General features: G+C 53.2%; 3 protein-coding genes across 3 annotated transcripts; 2 read left to right on the forward strand and 1 right to left on the reverse strand.

The window, feature by feature from the left end:
* Positions 1–370: 370 nt before the first annotated feature.
* Positions 371–1345, reverse strand: CORC01_05973 (acyltransferase; the record flags this gene model as incomplete). Its single annotated transcript, XM_022617615.1, has 2 exons — positions 371–567; positions 628–1345. The coding sequence occupies 2 exons, from the start codon at positions 1343–1345 to the stop codon at positions 371–373; spliced, it is 915 nt and encodes a 304-aa protein (XP_022475856.1).
* Positions 1346–3715: 2370 nt separating this feature from the next.
* On the forward strand, positions 3716–5673 carry CORC01_05974 (uncharacterized protein; the record flags this gene model as incomplete). Its single annotated transcript, XM_022617616.1, has 3 exons — positions 3716–4110; positions 4165–4517; positions 4568–5673. 3 exons carry the CDS (start codon positions 3716–3718, stop codon positions 5671–5673), a joined length of 1854 nt encoding a protein of 617 aa, XP_022475857.1.
* Positions 5674–7714: 2041 nt separating this feature from the next.
* CORC01_05975 (exportin 1-like protein) lies at positions 7715–10870 on the forward strand (the record flags this gene model as incomplete). The annotated part of the gene is made up of 2 exons (XM_022617617.1): positions 7715–9302; positions 9351–10870. The coding sequence occupies 2 exons, from the start codon at positions 7715–7717 to the stop codon at positions 10868–10870; spliced, it is 3108 nt and encodes a 1035-aa protein (XP_022475858.1).
* Between the last annotated feature and the right edge of the window lie 3245 nt (positions 10871–14115).

Here is a 14115-nt window from a genome sequence, read left to right on the forward strand (position 1 = left end):
ATGAGTTGAATGTTAAATATCATTGAACAAAATGCTGCCTGCACGCCGTATCTCATCTACATGTCATGCCGAATGTCTAGGTTCCCAAAGCCCGTGGGCTGCCGATCAAGCAAGGAGAGAAATGCAAGTGTTTTCGGTCTATAGGGTATCAAGACTTGCCCCCCACCCGAATCTACCTACCCTACCCGTATACCATGTCGACTTGCTGTTTGAAGCCTCTACGATGGAGATGTTGCCATCTGACCCGTCTTCTCTTTGTACGAGTTTTTTGTGTTTATTGGGAGATGCCCGCCCTTGACCAGGGAAGGTTCCCATCCAACATTGCATGTCTTGGTCCCAAGGCTCCCGGCCTACGAGAAGCATCAGGCGTTCAAAGAGCCGAGACGGTATCCGTGGCATCGGTTCCAGTCGTCTTCGCGGAAGGGTCGTGATGGGCAACCTTCATGGGCCTGCCCTGGGCCTTTTCGGTCAGGCTGACGAGCTCCTCCAACATTAGGTCTCGGGTCTTGCGGGCGAGCTCGTCGACATCGGCAGCGGTCAGGCCAGTCGTGGGGATAGGGTCCAACACTGCGCGACTTCACGTTAGCATAGATTTGGCGCAGGATTCCTGGACGGCCGAGCACTTACCCTTGACGGGAATTCTTCCAGAGTTGAAAACGAGTCCCTTGAGGTAGAGGACGTGGCTGTAGTTGGCGACAACGCAAGGCACGATGGGAACACCGGCCTGAACAGCAAGGTGAAAGGCGCCCTTTTTGAACGGCAGCAGCACAGGGTCTTTGGCGTAGCTCCGGGTGCCTTCGGGGAACATGTAGACGCTCTGGTTCCTCTTCCGAATCTGCTCAGCAGCGCCGGCCATGGCATCTTTGGCATCCTTGGTGTTCTTGCGGTCGATGAAGATGGAGCCGCTCAGGGTCATGAACCAGCCGAGAATGGGCGTCTTCTTGAGCGAGGCCTTGGCGGTGACGCTGCAGTACTTGGGGAACATGGTACCCAGCATCAGGACGTCGAGCTCGGTCTGATGGTTGCCGACAAAGACGGCCGGGCGGGTGTTTTCGAGAATGTGCTTGGGGTCGACGACCTCAAAGGTGACGCCCGTGGTGACGGCCATGATGTAGTACAAGAATCGGCCGGTCATCCATTGTGCAATGCCCTGCTCGCCGATGAGCTTCAAGAAGATTGAGGCAAAGACACCCCAGCCGGCAGCTACGGCGAGGGAGATGTACGAGGCGAGGACACGCGCGCCAAATGCGGCCTTGGGGACGACGTAGGACAGCATGTAGAGGGCGACGACGAGGGCGGCATAACCCTTGAAGAAAGAGTATATGTAGCCTAGAAAAGCCGACATGATTGCTGGCGGTGGTGGGTGCGTGGCTGATAGGGACGGCGGCAGAGGGGCGCAAAAGGAGACAGGCGCGCGGAAGCTTGGAGGAGATGAGAATCGGACTGGCGTGCGTTAAGCTTCTTTGGGGGGCGCCTCGGGGAGCAGATGTGTTGAGAGGGAGCTTTGAAGGCGGGGTTGAGGCCGTGGAACGGAGGATCGTCACAAGTGCGCGGCAAAACGACTTATGTTTCTGTCTCGGGGACGATGGCAGGCCGCAGTACTGATGCTGGGAAAAGAGACGGAGAAGAAGGAAGAAAGAGAGGCCAAGGCTACAGCTTCCGAAGACACATGTTCCAGGGGGGTGGATGGGAGCACAACGTATGAATGCGTGTCTCAGAGAAGGGAGAGTGCTCAGAGGGGAGGTTAAGAGAGACTAGAGTCGACTCGCAGTGACGATGTAAGGGAATCGGAAAATGTGGGCGCGGAGCAGCAAGAAGAAGTCATGGATGTCAGTCAGTCAGTCAGTCAGTCAGCTTGCGACAGAAGTACGAGAAGTGGAAACGGGAAGCGCCAATGCCAAGTGGCGGGACTGGCAACTGCAGCGCTGCACACCGCAAGCTCTTGGATTGGCGGGGGAGAGAAAGAGAGGCCGAGAGGAAGGGCCCTGGTCAACCGTCAATCAAGCGAGTGTGGTGGCTGTGGTGACTGTGGTCATGGGTTGCGAGTTGTGACGGCGACGGGGGGCATCAGCATGGCCGGCCGCACTTTGCAGGGTCGAGGGAGCTTGTAGCACGGTGAGGTGCCTCAAGGAAAGGTGTGGGGTTCCTTGTCGGCTCGTGTCCCAGAGAAATATTTTTTGGTGGGATGGCATTTGGCTGTCCTGGGGAAGATGCCCCTCCGGAGACTCTGGTCGTTGGGATTCGGAAAGCGTCGGTGATTGGATTGGTCCATGTCGTCGACCCATAAAGTCAAACGGTCCCTTGCGGGTTGCGGCTTGCCGACGATGCTGATCACCGCGTGTCGCAGCAGGGCAACTATCTGCCTTCCGCCACGGTACCTACTGCCGTGAGGTACAGAGATACATACATAAAGTGATAGTCTTGAAGCCACCTCAGTCAACATCAAGGTATGGTAAGGCTTTAGGCCAGCCATCATCAGGCGAGGGATGCAGCGACCAAGTGCGGTTGGGGGCAGACCGTTGTGGGCGCTAGACCTGATTATCCTTCATCTCTTGTTGGTAGGCCGCTAGCACATGTCACTGTCCCGTCTAACGTCCACCATGTGCTGACGGGGAAGGGCGGACCAGCGGGACACCTGATGAGAGAGAGAGATAGAGAGGGCGGGGAGAAACACACATCAGATCTTGAGACGAATACTTTGTCCTACGCACCACAATCAGGAGGTACATTAGTAGCTTCCAAGGGTAAACGCCGCTTAGAAGCCGGGCCGGTAGCTTGAAATGGTTGGGGAAGAAGACGAGGTCAGACGGGATACAAGGGACACCAGTACAGCGTTGCAGTGGCACCAAGACAAGTTTTGAGGGCATACCTGGAGGTGCTCCAACTAGTTACTACGTTAAGGTAGTCTGTCTGTCGCTGTCTCCTGCGTCTTCCGTCTTCCGTCTTCCGTCTTCCGTCTCCCTGACGTCAAAAGGCATGTGGAGGTGGGGCCAAGAATGTTCCCCTCCTGCCTCTTCGCCGTCAATTTACGGCTTCGTGCTGCCTAAAAAAGCATGTGGTAGGAGTCAGGCCAGCACTCTTCCCCAGTGATTCGGATTCAGATTCGGATTCAACCCGCCTGCTTCTGTCTCGGAGCCCCTCCATCCTACCGCACGTACCTTGCTCACCTTACCTCAGGTAGGTATTCCTGACCAGGTTGAGGCTGGCATTGAGCGCTTGAAATGTCTTTTCAAATACCACAGCCTTTCTCTGGACTTGCTTGCCCCTGCCATCAATGCTCTCAATGGCTTAGGTATCCGTACCTTACCTCAGGTAAGATAACTACCCAATGGCTGAGGTAAGGTAAAGTGGGCGACGGTTCAAGCCGCCAAGCCAGGGCACCCGTGCATGTCGAAATACCAGGGGTTCTTATCGATAACCGACTGAGGTCAAGATGCTGACTAACATCTTTACCCGGGGCGTCCGCCTGGGATCTGTCTAGGCTCTGCGTCGCTACCTGTCGCCCGACGGCGACGAGTTCGTAACCTTGATCGCACGACATTCGTCAACCATATCGCACGTTACCACGGAGCCATCTTTGAACTTGCCGCCTGTCGTCTGCCGAGATAACATAGACGAAGAAACCCCACAGCCAGTGCCGAAACGAACAGCGCCTTGGCCACTGGCGCATCTTCTTGCTGCCGCACAGTGACCTTGAGCCGCTGCGATTCTGACCATGCCCTCTCGCCGAGGACCACCCCCCCTCTCCGTTCGCTTGCCGACGGGCAATGCGCAACCCGAACTCCCTCCCATATCCGCCCTCTTTCTCATCGACTTTGACGTCAAGGCTGGTTATACCATTGTTTGGAAACAATCAGCTCCCGGAATCGAACTCGAGGGCCTCGTCGAATACAAGAGCTTGCCTTCTGGTCTGCACACTGTCCCCGACGACTTGATATACTTTGTGCACGAGGGAGAACATGCCGGTCTCAGCGCTTTCATCAACACCCCGTGTGACGAGGAGGAGGCCCGACATGCCCGCATGATTGCCGTTGGCGTCCTCGTGCCCCTCAGCTACGGCCGCCTGGGTCGCGCCTGGAGACATGCTGAAGGTTTGAAGGACATTGCATCGTAAGTGCACATGTGCAAGACCAAGGAAGGTCCTTGTGGCTAACGATGTGCCAGGAAATTAGCCAAAGATCGCAAGAATACTAGCCTCCTTGATGATTACTGGGAGAGCAACAAGGCCAAAGAAGGAGCTGAACAAGAACGACCCCCGATAGATTCCCCTTCTATCAGTTTCAGCTCCCAAGCCGCACAACCAAAAAAGTCGAACCATAATCGCAGTCGATCCGCATCAGATGGAGCTTCCTTACTGCCAAGCGGGCATCGACTGTCCCCATATCACCCGGCCTGGGATCTGACAACGTTGTTGGACACCTTCGGACCGCTCATATTCCCTATTCACAGGGCAGCTTTGCTGAGGAGGCGCATATTGATATCATGCCATGCGCCGGTGCGCGAGATTTGCAACTTTGGTGCGTTGGCCCTGAATTCATACTGGAGCCCCCACTGACGTCCGATCAAGTATACAATATTTCTGTTCTTTCAAATATCCCCCAGACAGTGGCCGAGTTATTGGCTCCGACATCGTCCTCTCAACGTCTTAGGCCGCTCTTCACAATCGGAGTTCACGACATTCCCTTTTTGATGGAAGATTTTGAGGCCTCGAAGCGCCGGAAAGTCGACAGCAACAACGACATGGTGGACGAGGCTGGCTCGGGATGGGTTGCTTGCACGACCGACAGCATCCTAGCCATGAAAGATACACTGTGGGACATGCTTATCACCATGCCGCCACCGTATGCTCCCAACGCCAAGGAAAAGGTCTGGCCAACTGTGGAATGCCCCCGCGGTACGCCCATCAAAGCGACACAGCGCGATTTGAGGCGGTTCCGTGCCCTGAAGGCTGGCCTGGCTAGGATAACACCCACGACATCAAAACCGATGACGGCTGAAAGCCCCCGGTCAGAGACTTCGACGAGTTTCAAACTGACTACTGGCGCCTTCCCAGTTTCGAGTATTGAGGGCGACGAAGCTCTGGACAAGATTGTTGAGCCATCAAGTTGGACGGCCTTGGCATACAGCGGGTTCATGTGGTGGGCGAGCGCCGGTGAACAAGCGCGAAGCGAGGAGCAGGAGGAGGCAGCCCATGATGCGGCGTTGCTGGCGGACCTGGGTCTGACGCCCCACACCCCAAGCATGTCGAAACCCGTTGCGAGACCCCGTTCATCGGTATCCGGCGGCATGGCTGACTCGATTGGGTCCGTTGTCTCTCGGCCAGCCGTTGGTCCCGATGACAACGAAGCAACGACGGAGCTCGCCGTCATTGCCTACTTCCACCGATTGACAGCGCAAATGCTGACGGTCATGGCTGACCTGGTGGAGAGTTCGGACGACCGCTACGAAGACGAGGATGATGAAGACGACGCCGATGATGTGCCTCTGAGGACCAATAGTGAGTCGGATCGAAGCTCGGTACGAGTTGGCAGCGATGCACTCGAGAGCATGGGTCTTGACGTGTGGAATTCGCAAGATGCGGAGTTTATCAAGGAACTCATGAGCAAGTACTACGACCGAAAACCCTATATTGAGGGCAAAGGTGTCGAGGTTTGCGGCGTCCGGGTTTGCTGAGTTTCCACTCTCTTGTGAGAGCCCCGGTCTTGCTTCCCTTTTTGTAAACATGATTTTCTCCATCTGTATGGAGGACGGACGTTTCCCCCCCAGCTGTGGCACTCTGGGTGGGCTTAATTACTGTGCTATGTTTTTATCTGTCTCAAAATTTCGGCGGGCGTTTGGCCATCGTTCTTCTTACTGGGCGAGCGTATTGGAACGCGTCTCTCGTACATGTAATGGACCTTCTAGAAGGTAAACAGTAGTTTCATCTGATATCAAAGCGAGCGATTGCTGCAGGGTCCTACGTGACTGTTCGTAGGTTTATTGTACTGGCGCTAGAATCTGGAGGTTGCCAAGTTGAAAAGAAGTTGATATTCGGCCGTGCTTTAGAGCAGCTCTTTGTTCACAAGCCGTGTAGAGAAATTGATGTTCAAAATCCTTGGGTCGCATGCATGTTTCTGAGGCAACCTGACCTGCCCTGGGGAATCCAAAGGCCAAACAGGGGCCGCATGGATTGTTAGCGTAGGTATATTTGAAAGATAGGGCTGACCTGGATCACCCAAGCTGGGCAGCGCACACTGTGGAATTGGTCAAAATGAGGGGTGAGGGGCGAGGGGCAGTGGGAGAATAGTGGCGGATGCGGGTCTGCAGTGAGATGTTGGCTTCTGGATCTTTCCATGGGTGGTACAGCTGATCACCAGAAGGGCTAAGATTCTGTATCAATAATCACACACAGCAAATGCCGCCCAGGTTAAACGGTGACTTGGCCGATGGTTGACCTAAGTAATACACTGTAGTAGCGTATTGGTCGCGCAGGAGACAAGAAAGGGTAGAGAGGGACGGCAGACCAGGAACCCCGCTCCTTGGTTTGCCAGTGGAAATGGAAGAAGACATTGGATGCCGCAAAGAAACTCGGCGCTTCCTTGCACTGCTGTGCAGGGAGGTCAACCGCCCAGTGGATGGGAGTGAGCGAGGTGAGGTGGGATGTGTTTGTTGTGCTTGCTTGGCCCCTTATTGAAATTAGCTTCTCATCTACATTGTACAGTCTGGCCGACAGGCATCCATCAGACTGTTCACTGCTGTCCAGCTGTCCAGATGCCCACAGACCAAGAAATGACCCCACTTGTGCACGAGACTGAGAGAGTCCACAGCGACCGATTATTGGGATTGGAATTGGCAAGCAGGAGAAACAGAGCCAGGGGGACCTACCTACTTGGGTGAGCGAGGGAAGGGGAGAAGGAAGAACAAAAAAAAAAAAAAAAAAAAAGAGCCCACCGACACGGATACGGACAGACAGACACCACCTGCCACCGCCGAGTCTTTCTATCTGCGGTGCTGTGATATCCCCTCAGCCTTGCACCACTCTCTTTTCCCTCACCCATTCTCTCGCTCCCTAACTCGCTCCCCTCACCGACCGCTTCTGCAGACAGAGGCCGACCGATAATCGCTTCGAGTACACGCCTCGCTTCGCCTAGATTGCATCTCAGCCTCACCTCGGCAACCCCCCCCCTCGTCTCCAACCAAAGTACTCCTCGCGTGTACATTCTCCCGAGTCCTAACCAACCCGACATCCGCTGTCTCCTTCGGTCTGCCTACCTTATTACCTATTTCCTGTCGATCCGAACCGGGCCATGAGTCCTCGGTAGCTACCACGTCGCCGCTTTTACGCCAAGCAAGAATGCTGAATGCACAGCTTGGAGGGCTGCCAGAATTATAGCAGCATTTCGATACCGAAAAATAACTAGTCGTCTTCTCGTTTTCCCGCATTAAACGTCTCTTGATCCTTTCCTACAACCCACTATCTCTTTCGGGGCAAACACCCTCTTGAATATGGACGCTCAGGTACGTTTGCAGCCCACTGTTGAGATTTACCGTGCGGCTTCTGGTTGGGCTTGGGCTGCTCCAAGCTGTCGGCCTTGCCCCGCCATTCCGATATCCGTCATCACCCCTCCTCCCTCCCGCCAACGCTGCTGCCAGCATGGTTTGACCGCCCTCGGCCTTCGTCGACCCAGCCTGCCATGAAAATGGAGGCTTTCGCGATGACCAGTCCAATAGGAGAATGGAACTCGTCGTACATGAACCAGAGCTGACCCCACTTGTCGCTCAGATTGAGAACGCCGTCGAGGCGGCGTTCAACGTCTCCAGCGACCAAAACCTCAAGCAACAAGCCTTCGACTACCTGAGCCAGCTGCGAGCCGACCCCCAAGGCTGGCAGGTCTGCACTACCCTCTTCACTAGATCACAGCGGCCTTCCGAAGTTGTCCGCCTCTTCTGCTTGGAAGTTGTTAATTATGCGATTTATACCCAAGGCCTCGATCGGAACAGCCTCTCGTGGCTAAAGGACAATCTCCTCGAATACGTCCGCAACATCTACGGCCAGAACCTGCAAGACCAGGTCGACCCCTCCCACCTGCAGAACAAGCTGTCGCAGACTCTGACCTACCTCTTTGTCTTTCTCTACAACGATGGCTGGGAGTCATTCATCGACGACTTTCTCGCCATTGCCAGCAGCCCCAATAACACGGCCGGTGTCGTTCTCTACCTGCGAATCATTGGCTCTGTCCACGACGAGATTGCCGATATGCTGTTGACGCGCAACAGCAACGATGCGAAGCGCAATACCGACCTGAAGGATCAGCTGCGAGAACGTGACGTCCAGAAGATTGCTCAATCATGGAAGGACTTGCTGGCGCAGTATTCCGGCCAGAACGATGTCATTGTCGAGATGATCCTCAAGGTCATTGGCAAATGGATCAGCTGGATGGACATCTCCTTGATTGTGAATCAAGAGATGCTCAACCTTTTGCTCCCCGTTGTCGGACGGACAAATCACTCTGGCAGCGAGGACAAGGTTCGGGACGCGGCCATCGACACTCTCACCGAAATTGTGGGCAAGAAAATGAGGGGACCCGAGAAGATGGAACTGATTTCCTTCCTCAACCTGCGCGATATCGTGGCCCAGCTCATTGCCAGCGCCCCTCTTAGCGAGCTCAAGTCCACCCCCCAGTATGACACTGATCTCGCTGAGGCTGTCGCAAAGCTCGTCAACACCGTCATGGCCGACATTGTGCGCGCTCTGGAGGACGGCCAGGCCAGCGAAGACACCCGAGCCAAGTCCGAACAGCATCTTCACAATTTCCTCCCTTTCCTTCTTCGATTCTTCTCTGACGAGTACGACGAGGTTTGCTCGACAGTCATCCCCTCTTTGACCGACCTCCTTACGCTCCTACGAAAGGTCGGCGCCAGCCTGCCTGCCTCTTACAAAGAGATGCTTCCGCCTATCCTTAACGCCATCATTATGAAGATGCGCTACGACGAGACCTCGAACTGGGGTGACGAAGATGAGCAAACGGATGAGGCTGAGTTCCAGGAGCTACGGAAGCGACTGCAAGTTCTTCAAAAGACCGTTGCAGCTGTAGACCAAGAGCTTTACATCGATGTTCTCAGTAACCTCGTGTCCCAGACTTTCACAACTCTTGACCAGCGAGGGTCTCAAATGGACTGGAGAGATCTTGATCTTGCGCTTCATGAGATGTACTTGTTTGGCGAACTCGCGCTGCCTAACCAAGGGCTGGGCACCAAGAGCCAGCCCTCAAGCACAGCAACAGAACGACTAACCATCATGGTGACCAAGATGGTTGAGTCCGGTATGTGACCTCCCTCTTCCTTACCAAGTCAATGTCTGACTTTTACAGGAATTGCCAGCTTCCCCCACCCCGCGATACTGCTCCAGTACATGGAGATCTGTGTCCGGTACTGGCAAGTATTTGATGCCCGGCAAGAATACATTCCCCAGGTCCTGGAGAACTTTGTGCGGCTGGTACACCACGACCACGTGCGCATCAAGACACGGTCCTGGTATCTTTTCCAGAGATTTGTCAAATTCCTCAGGGCCCAGGTCGGTAATGTTGCAGAAACTGTCATCCAATCCATAAGTGACCTCCTCCCCATCAAAGCTGAGGTCTCGGAGAGCAATGGAGACGATGACATGTCATCAGACGAGTCTGATCACTCTGCCGATGCCTTGTTCACAAGCCAGCTTTACTTGTTTGAGGCCATCGGTTGCATTGCGTCGACTGGAAACACGCCAGCAGACAAACAGGCGTATTATGCCCGTCTCGTGTTGAATCCTTTATTCAGTGATATGGAATCCCATCTGCCAAAGGCAAAGGCAAACGATGCCCAGGCCATTCTCCAAATACATCACATCATCTTGGCCCTTGGTCGCCTTGCCCATGGATTCTCGGACTGGCAGCCGGGCAGCACCTCGGTCCAGAACCGACCTCCTCCGGACAAGCTTGTGTCTGATGAGTTCTCGAGAGCCGCCGAAGCCATCTTGATTGCCCTCAGCGAGTTGAATAGCTCGACCGACATTCGCACTGCTTGCCGAGCATCCTTCTCCAAGTTGCTAGGCGTCCTGGGATCCGCTGTGCTGCCACAGCTTCCTCAGTGGATCGAAGGGTTCCTGTCCCAAAGCTCCTCCAAGGACGAGATGGCAATTTTCCTACGACTCCTTGATCAGATTGTCTTCGGCTTCAAAACGGAGATTTATAATGTCTTGAACATGCTGCTCACCCCCTTGCTGCAGAGAATCTTTGCCGGTCTTTCCGAACCAGTCACTGGCACAGACGACGAGATTCAGCTCGGGGAGTTGCGAAGGGAGTATCTGTCCTTCCTGTTGGTCATCTTGAACAATGAACTCCAGTCCGTCTTCATCAGCGAGGCCAACCAGGGTTTCTTCGAGTCGCTCATCAACTCTGTCATCACCCTGGGCAGAACCCTCGTGGCAGAGAACATTGGGCCTAGCCGACTGGCCTTTAGTGTTTTGGCGCGCATGGTCGTCGTCTGGGGCGGTCCCGACTGCGCCAAGATCGCCGAGAACCCCGAGGCTCCCAGCGGCTCCCCGAACCCGACCATTCCGGGCTTCGACCGCTTCATGATCGACCGCTTCCACCCGCTCTGCTGGGAAGTCTTCCAGGACCCTAACTTTAGGCCGCACAACGACGCGCAGAGCAAGCAGGTCCTCAACGAAATCGCCGGCCTCGAGCAGGCCATTTATTTAAAGACAGGAGAGATGTTCATCCAGCACCTCCAATCCTCTCTGTTCCCACATCTGGGCATCGATGGTTCCGACTTTTTGAGGTCCATGTCGACGTCAACGGACAGGAAAGGATTTTCGACTTATTTGCAGGGGCTTCTGAAAAGCCGTAGGTAGATGAATGGTTAAGGCATGGCAGAGGGGGGATATGAAACGGGGACTGGCATGTGTGGAAACGTATTAAAGCGTTTGAATGGAAGGGGAGGGTTCTTTTACGGGGAAGGAAGGCAACTAGGAATCTCTCCCTCCCTCTCTCTTCCTCTCTTATCTTGGCCATTTTTCTTTGTTTAACATATCCACTGGCCGCATCGCCTTGGAGTTTTGAGGGAGGCATTAGAGATTAAACGACAAATGACAAAAAGAATCATGTTCTCATCCGCTCTGTGCTTGGAAGAAGTTCAAGAGTCTCGCCCAATGGGAATTGGGCATATACCCTTGTAGAGGCCAAGATCCTGTCGCCCACCCTCCTTCAAGTTCCTCTAACCATGTCCCACTCTCAACTTCAGCGTGGTGGGGAACCTAATTGTGATGACGGTTCAACCTTGGCCTCGTGTGCTATAAAATCCTATCACTGCCCGCATGAACTGACAAAACCCGTAACTGGCATGGTTTGACTTGTCCCCTTGATTCTTCAAGCCGTATTGCAAATTCATGGAGACCATTTGAGTTGCCGAACCTTACGAGGTAGTTGAAGATGAGCCTCGGACAGAGTGGCAAGCCTTGGGAGCTCTTTGGCGTGGACAGCGTCGAAGTAAAAGATGTGGTTGATGGTTTTCTTCATGGTTGCTTCCTTTTTCCCCCCTCTGAAGGTGAGCCGTCGATGAGATATGCGGAGATGACTGAAGATCAGGTAGTTGAGCCTGAAAACATTGTCCTTTTGATGTATAGCTGATGTTCCGAATGCACACACTATCCGCCTCATCTTGTACTGCTGAAGAAGGCCATTGTGTTGGTATAGGTACTATGCAATAATAATGTGGGACAGTTCTCTCTCTCTCTCTCTCTCTCTCTCTCTTTTCCGTAGTGATTCATATGAGCTTTCCCTTTTGCAACAATGACTTTCTACTGTTGACCTTTGGGCTTCTACTTTGGTAACCCAAGCAATCGTTATCCAGAATGAGTGACTAGAAGAGATGCTATAACATGACATGACTCCCCCTACCTGAGGTTCACAAATCACCATAGATAGCCATGAACTCCAGCCTATCTCAGATCTTTCAAGGCTGAATGGAACGGACTACCTTGGTGTTCTTCTGTACTAGACTATTTCTTGTTTGTGATGAGGACAATACTCAATCGCCATGGCAGGGCGTCGGATATGGCAAAGGAGTTTTTTAAAACGAGAAAGCGGGCGTGGGCTCTTGATTTGTCTGACTCAAGTGCGTGTGAAGTCGTTGGGCCCTCTTTCAAGTGCCTGCTTCGACGCGTATATGCGTGTGTCGGTGTGGGTGTGTGTTGTTTAGAAATTAGCCAAACCCATTCATTGTGTCTTGTGAGTCTGGGCCGCGGCGGTTCAACTGATACCAATCCGTAAACGGGCCACGAATTGAAAAAGCTCAGGACCGACAAGCTATTGAAAGCAGCGTCGAGCGAAGTCTTGCTAGCTTAACAAATTCTAAACATCATCTAGTAAAGGCTGGTTTTTTTTTCAAACAAGATTCCATTCCGACAAGAATCTTCTTCGGACCTCAAAGTCTAGGCCTTGGATAGCGGAGTTGCTGGGGAAAATTAAAAAGGCAACACCGCGTTCAAAACTTTTGCGTCCTCTTCGGCGTGGACAATTTAATTCAAGGCAACTTGGTTTCTCGCCCTTGACGAGAACACCGATCACTGATCAGTATCAACCCAATGGCCGGCCCGTCAGCTCAATGGCGACAGGAAAGCTTGGTCGATTGAGGTATAAGAATAGAATGAGCCCTTCTTTTGGCTTTCGGTTTTTTACTTTTGTTAAAAAAAAAAAAGGCCTTCATCCTGCTGAATCCTGACATGTGTTGGAACTTGTACAGCATCCCCGAATGCATTCCTCAAACTCAACAAACGACGCTCCTCGTTTTGTAAAACTCGTCATCCTCTGTTTTTTTCTTTCGCATCGCGGGCCAAGCACACAGACCGCTCAATTACAAACTTGGAGTTCTAAGCATCAGATACAAATTTGGGCAAGAGGAGAAAGAGAAAAAAGGCTGAGCAGAGCCCCTCATACCAATGTTAGGATGAACCGCGGTTGGCAGGGGTCGGTGAGAACAGGAGGGGTCGAGTGCCATCAGTCAAATCAACGACATGGAACCAGACCCCGCTATTCCCGTCAACTCACATTCGACTCCATCGCCAGAGGTAGTCACTAGGTAGTCAGTCTCTCGGCCGTGTGGTACCTAGTACACAAGGGCAGCTCATCCATCATTGAATCCACCACAGCATCTTCTGGCGACCTAGCTTTGATGGATCAGCTTAACTGGATTGAAGTCGAGATCGGAGCATCTGCCCAGAGGCGACATCAAAAAGCCATCCGCGCTGCGTGATTACCACAACACCAACAACCCATCCGTCGCTTAGGAGAATGGACATGGAAGCACTATTCCACTTACCAAACGACACGTAGTTCGTAGGTGTCGAAACCGACCCCAAAGAGCGGTGACATGTCAAACGCCGCAAATGGCAAAAGTATGCAACCCCCTCCGCCTGGGCGGCTCGCACCGCCTTCCTTGTGAACGATTTGCTTCGTCCATCTCCACAAGGCCCGGCACCTAGACTGGGGTAAGGAAAAACAGCAAAGTCCATGCCCCTACTCCGAATGCCGAGGTACGCCTGCATATCTTCAGCGTTGCGCGCCCCAGTGAGCTAGCTTGCTCAGTCTCCTCAAAGCCCCATTTGAACCTACACCTCCACCGGGGTCTGATTCGTTAGCTTAGTAAATTGACAGGAAGGTTCCACTGCAAGTACCAATCCTATTTTCTTCGCCTGAGTTTAGAGGTAGTACTTCCAAATCTGAAAGCCGATATTTTCTACTAAACACCGAACCTTTTACTTATATGCTTTTCCACTACTTTCCCGCCAACTTGATTATATATTTTACTTATAAATTTAAAAGTTGTTACTTTACAGGGCTTCTACTGATTTTGGTAATGTCTGCTGGCAGGTAATGTGCTAACGTAGGAAACCCCGGTGGAGGTGTAGGTAACAGCCCGCCATTTCCTGACTCTTGGCCGAGAGCGGTACTCCCCAGAGGACCAAGTCATTCACGAGATGAACGCAACCCTTTCCGCAATAGACTTTGACTGGGACCACAGATATGGATCCACATGCTGCTGTCGAAGCCCCTCCCCAAGTGTTCGGTCGTCCCATATCTAGGGGCTGGCTCGCAAGTG

Source organism: Colletotrichum orchidophilum, assembly GCF_001831195.1.
Source record: "Colletotrichum orchidophilum strain IMI 309357 chromosome Unknown Scaffold_43.1, whole genome shotgun sequence".
Classification (NCBI taxonomy): domain Eukaryota; kingdom Fungi; phylum Ascomycota; class Sordariomycetes; order Glomerellales; family Glomerellaceae; genus Colletotrichum; species Colletotrichum orchidophilum.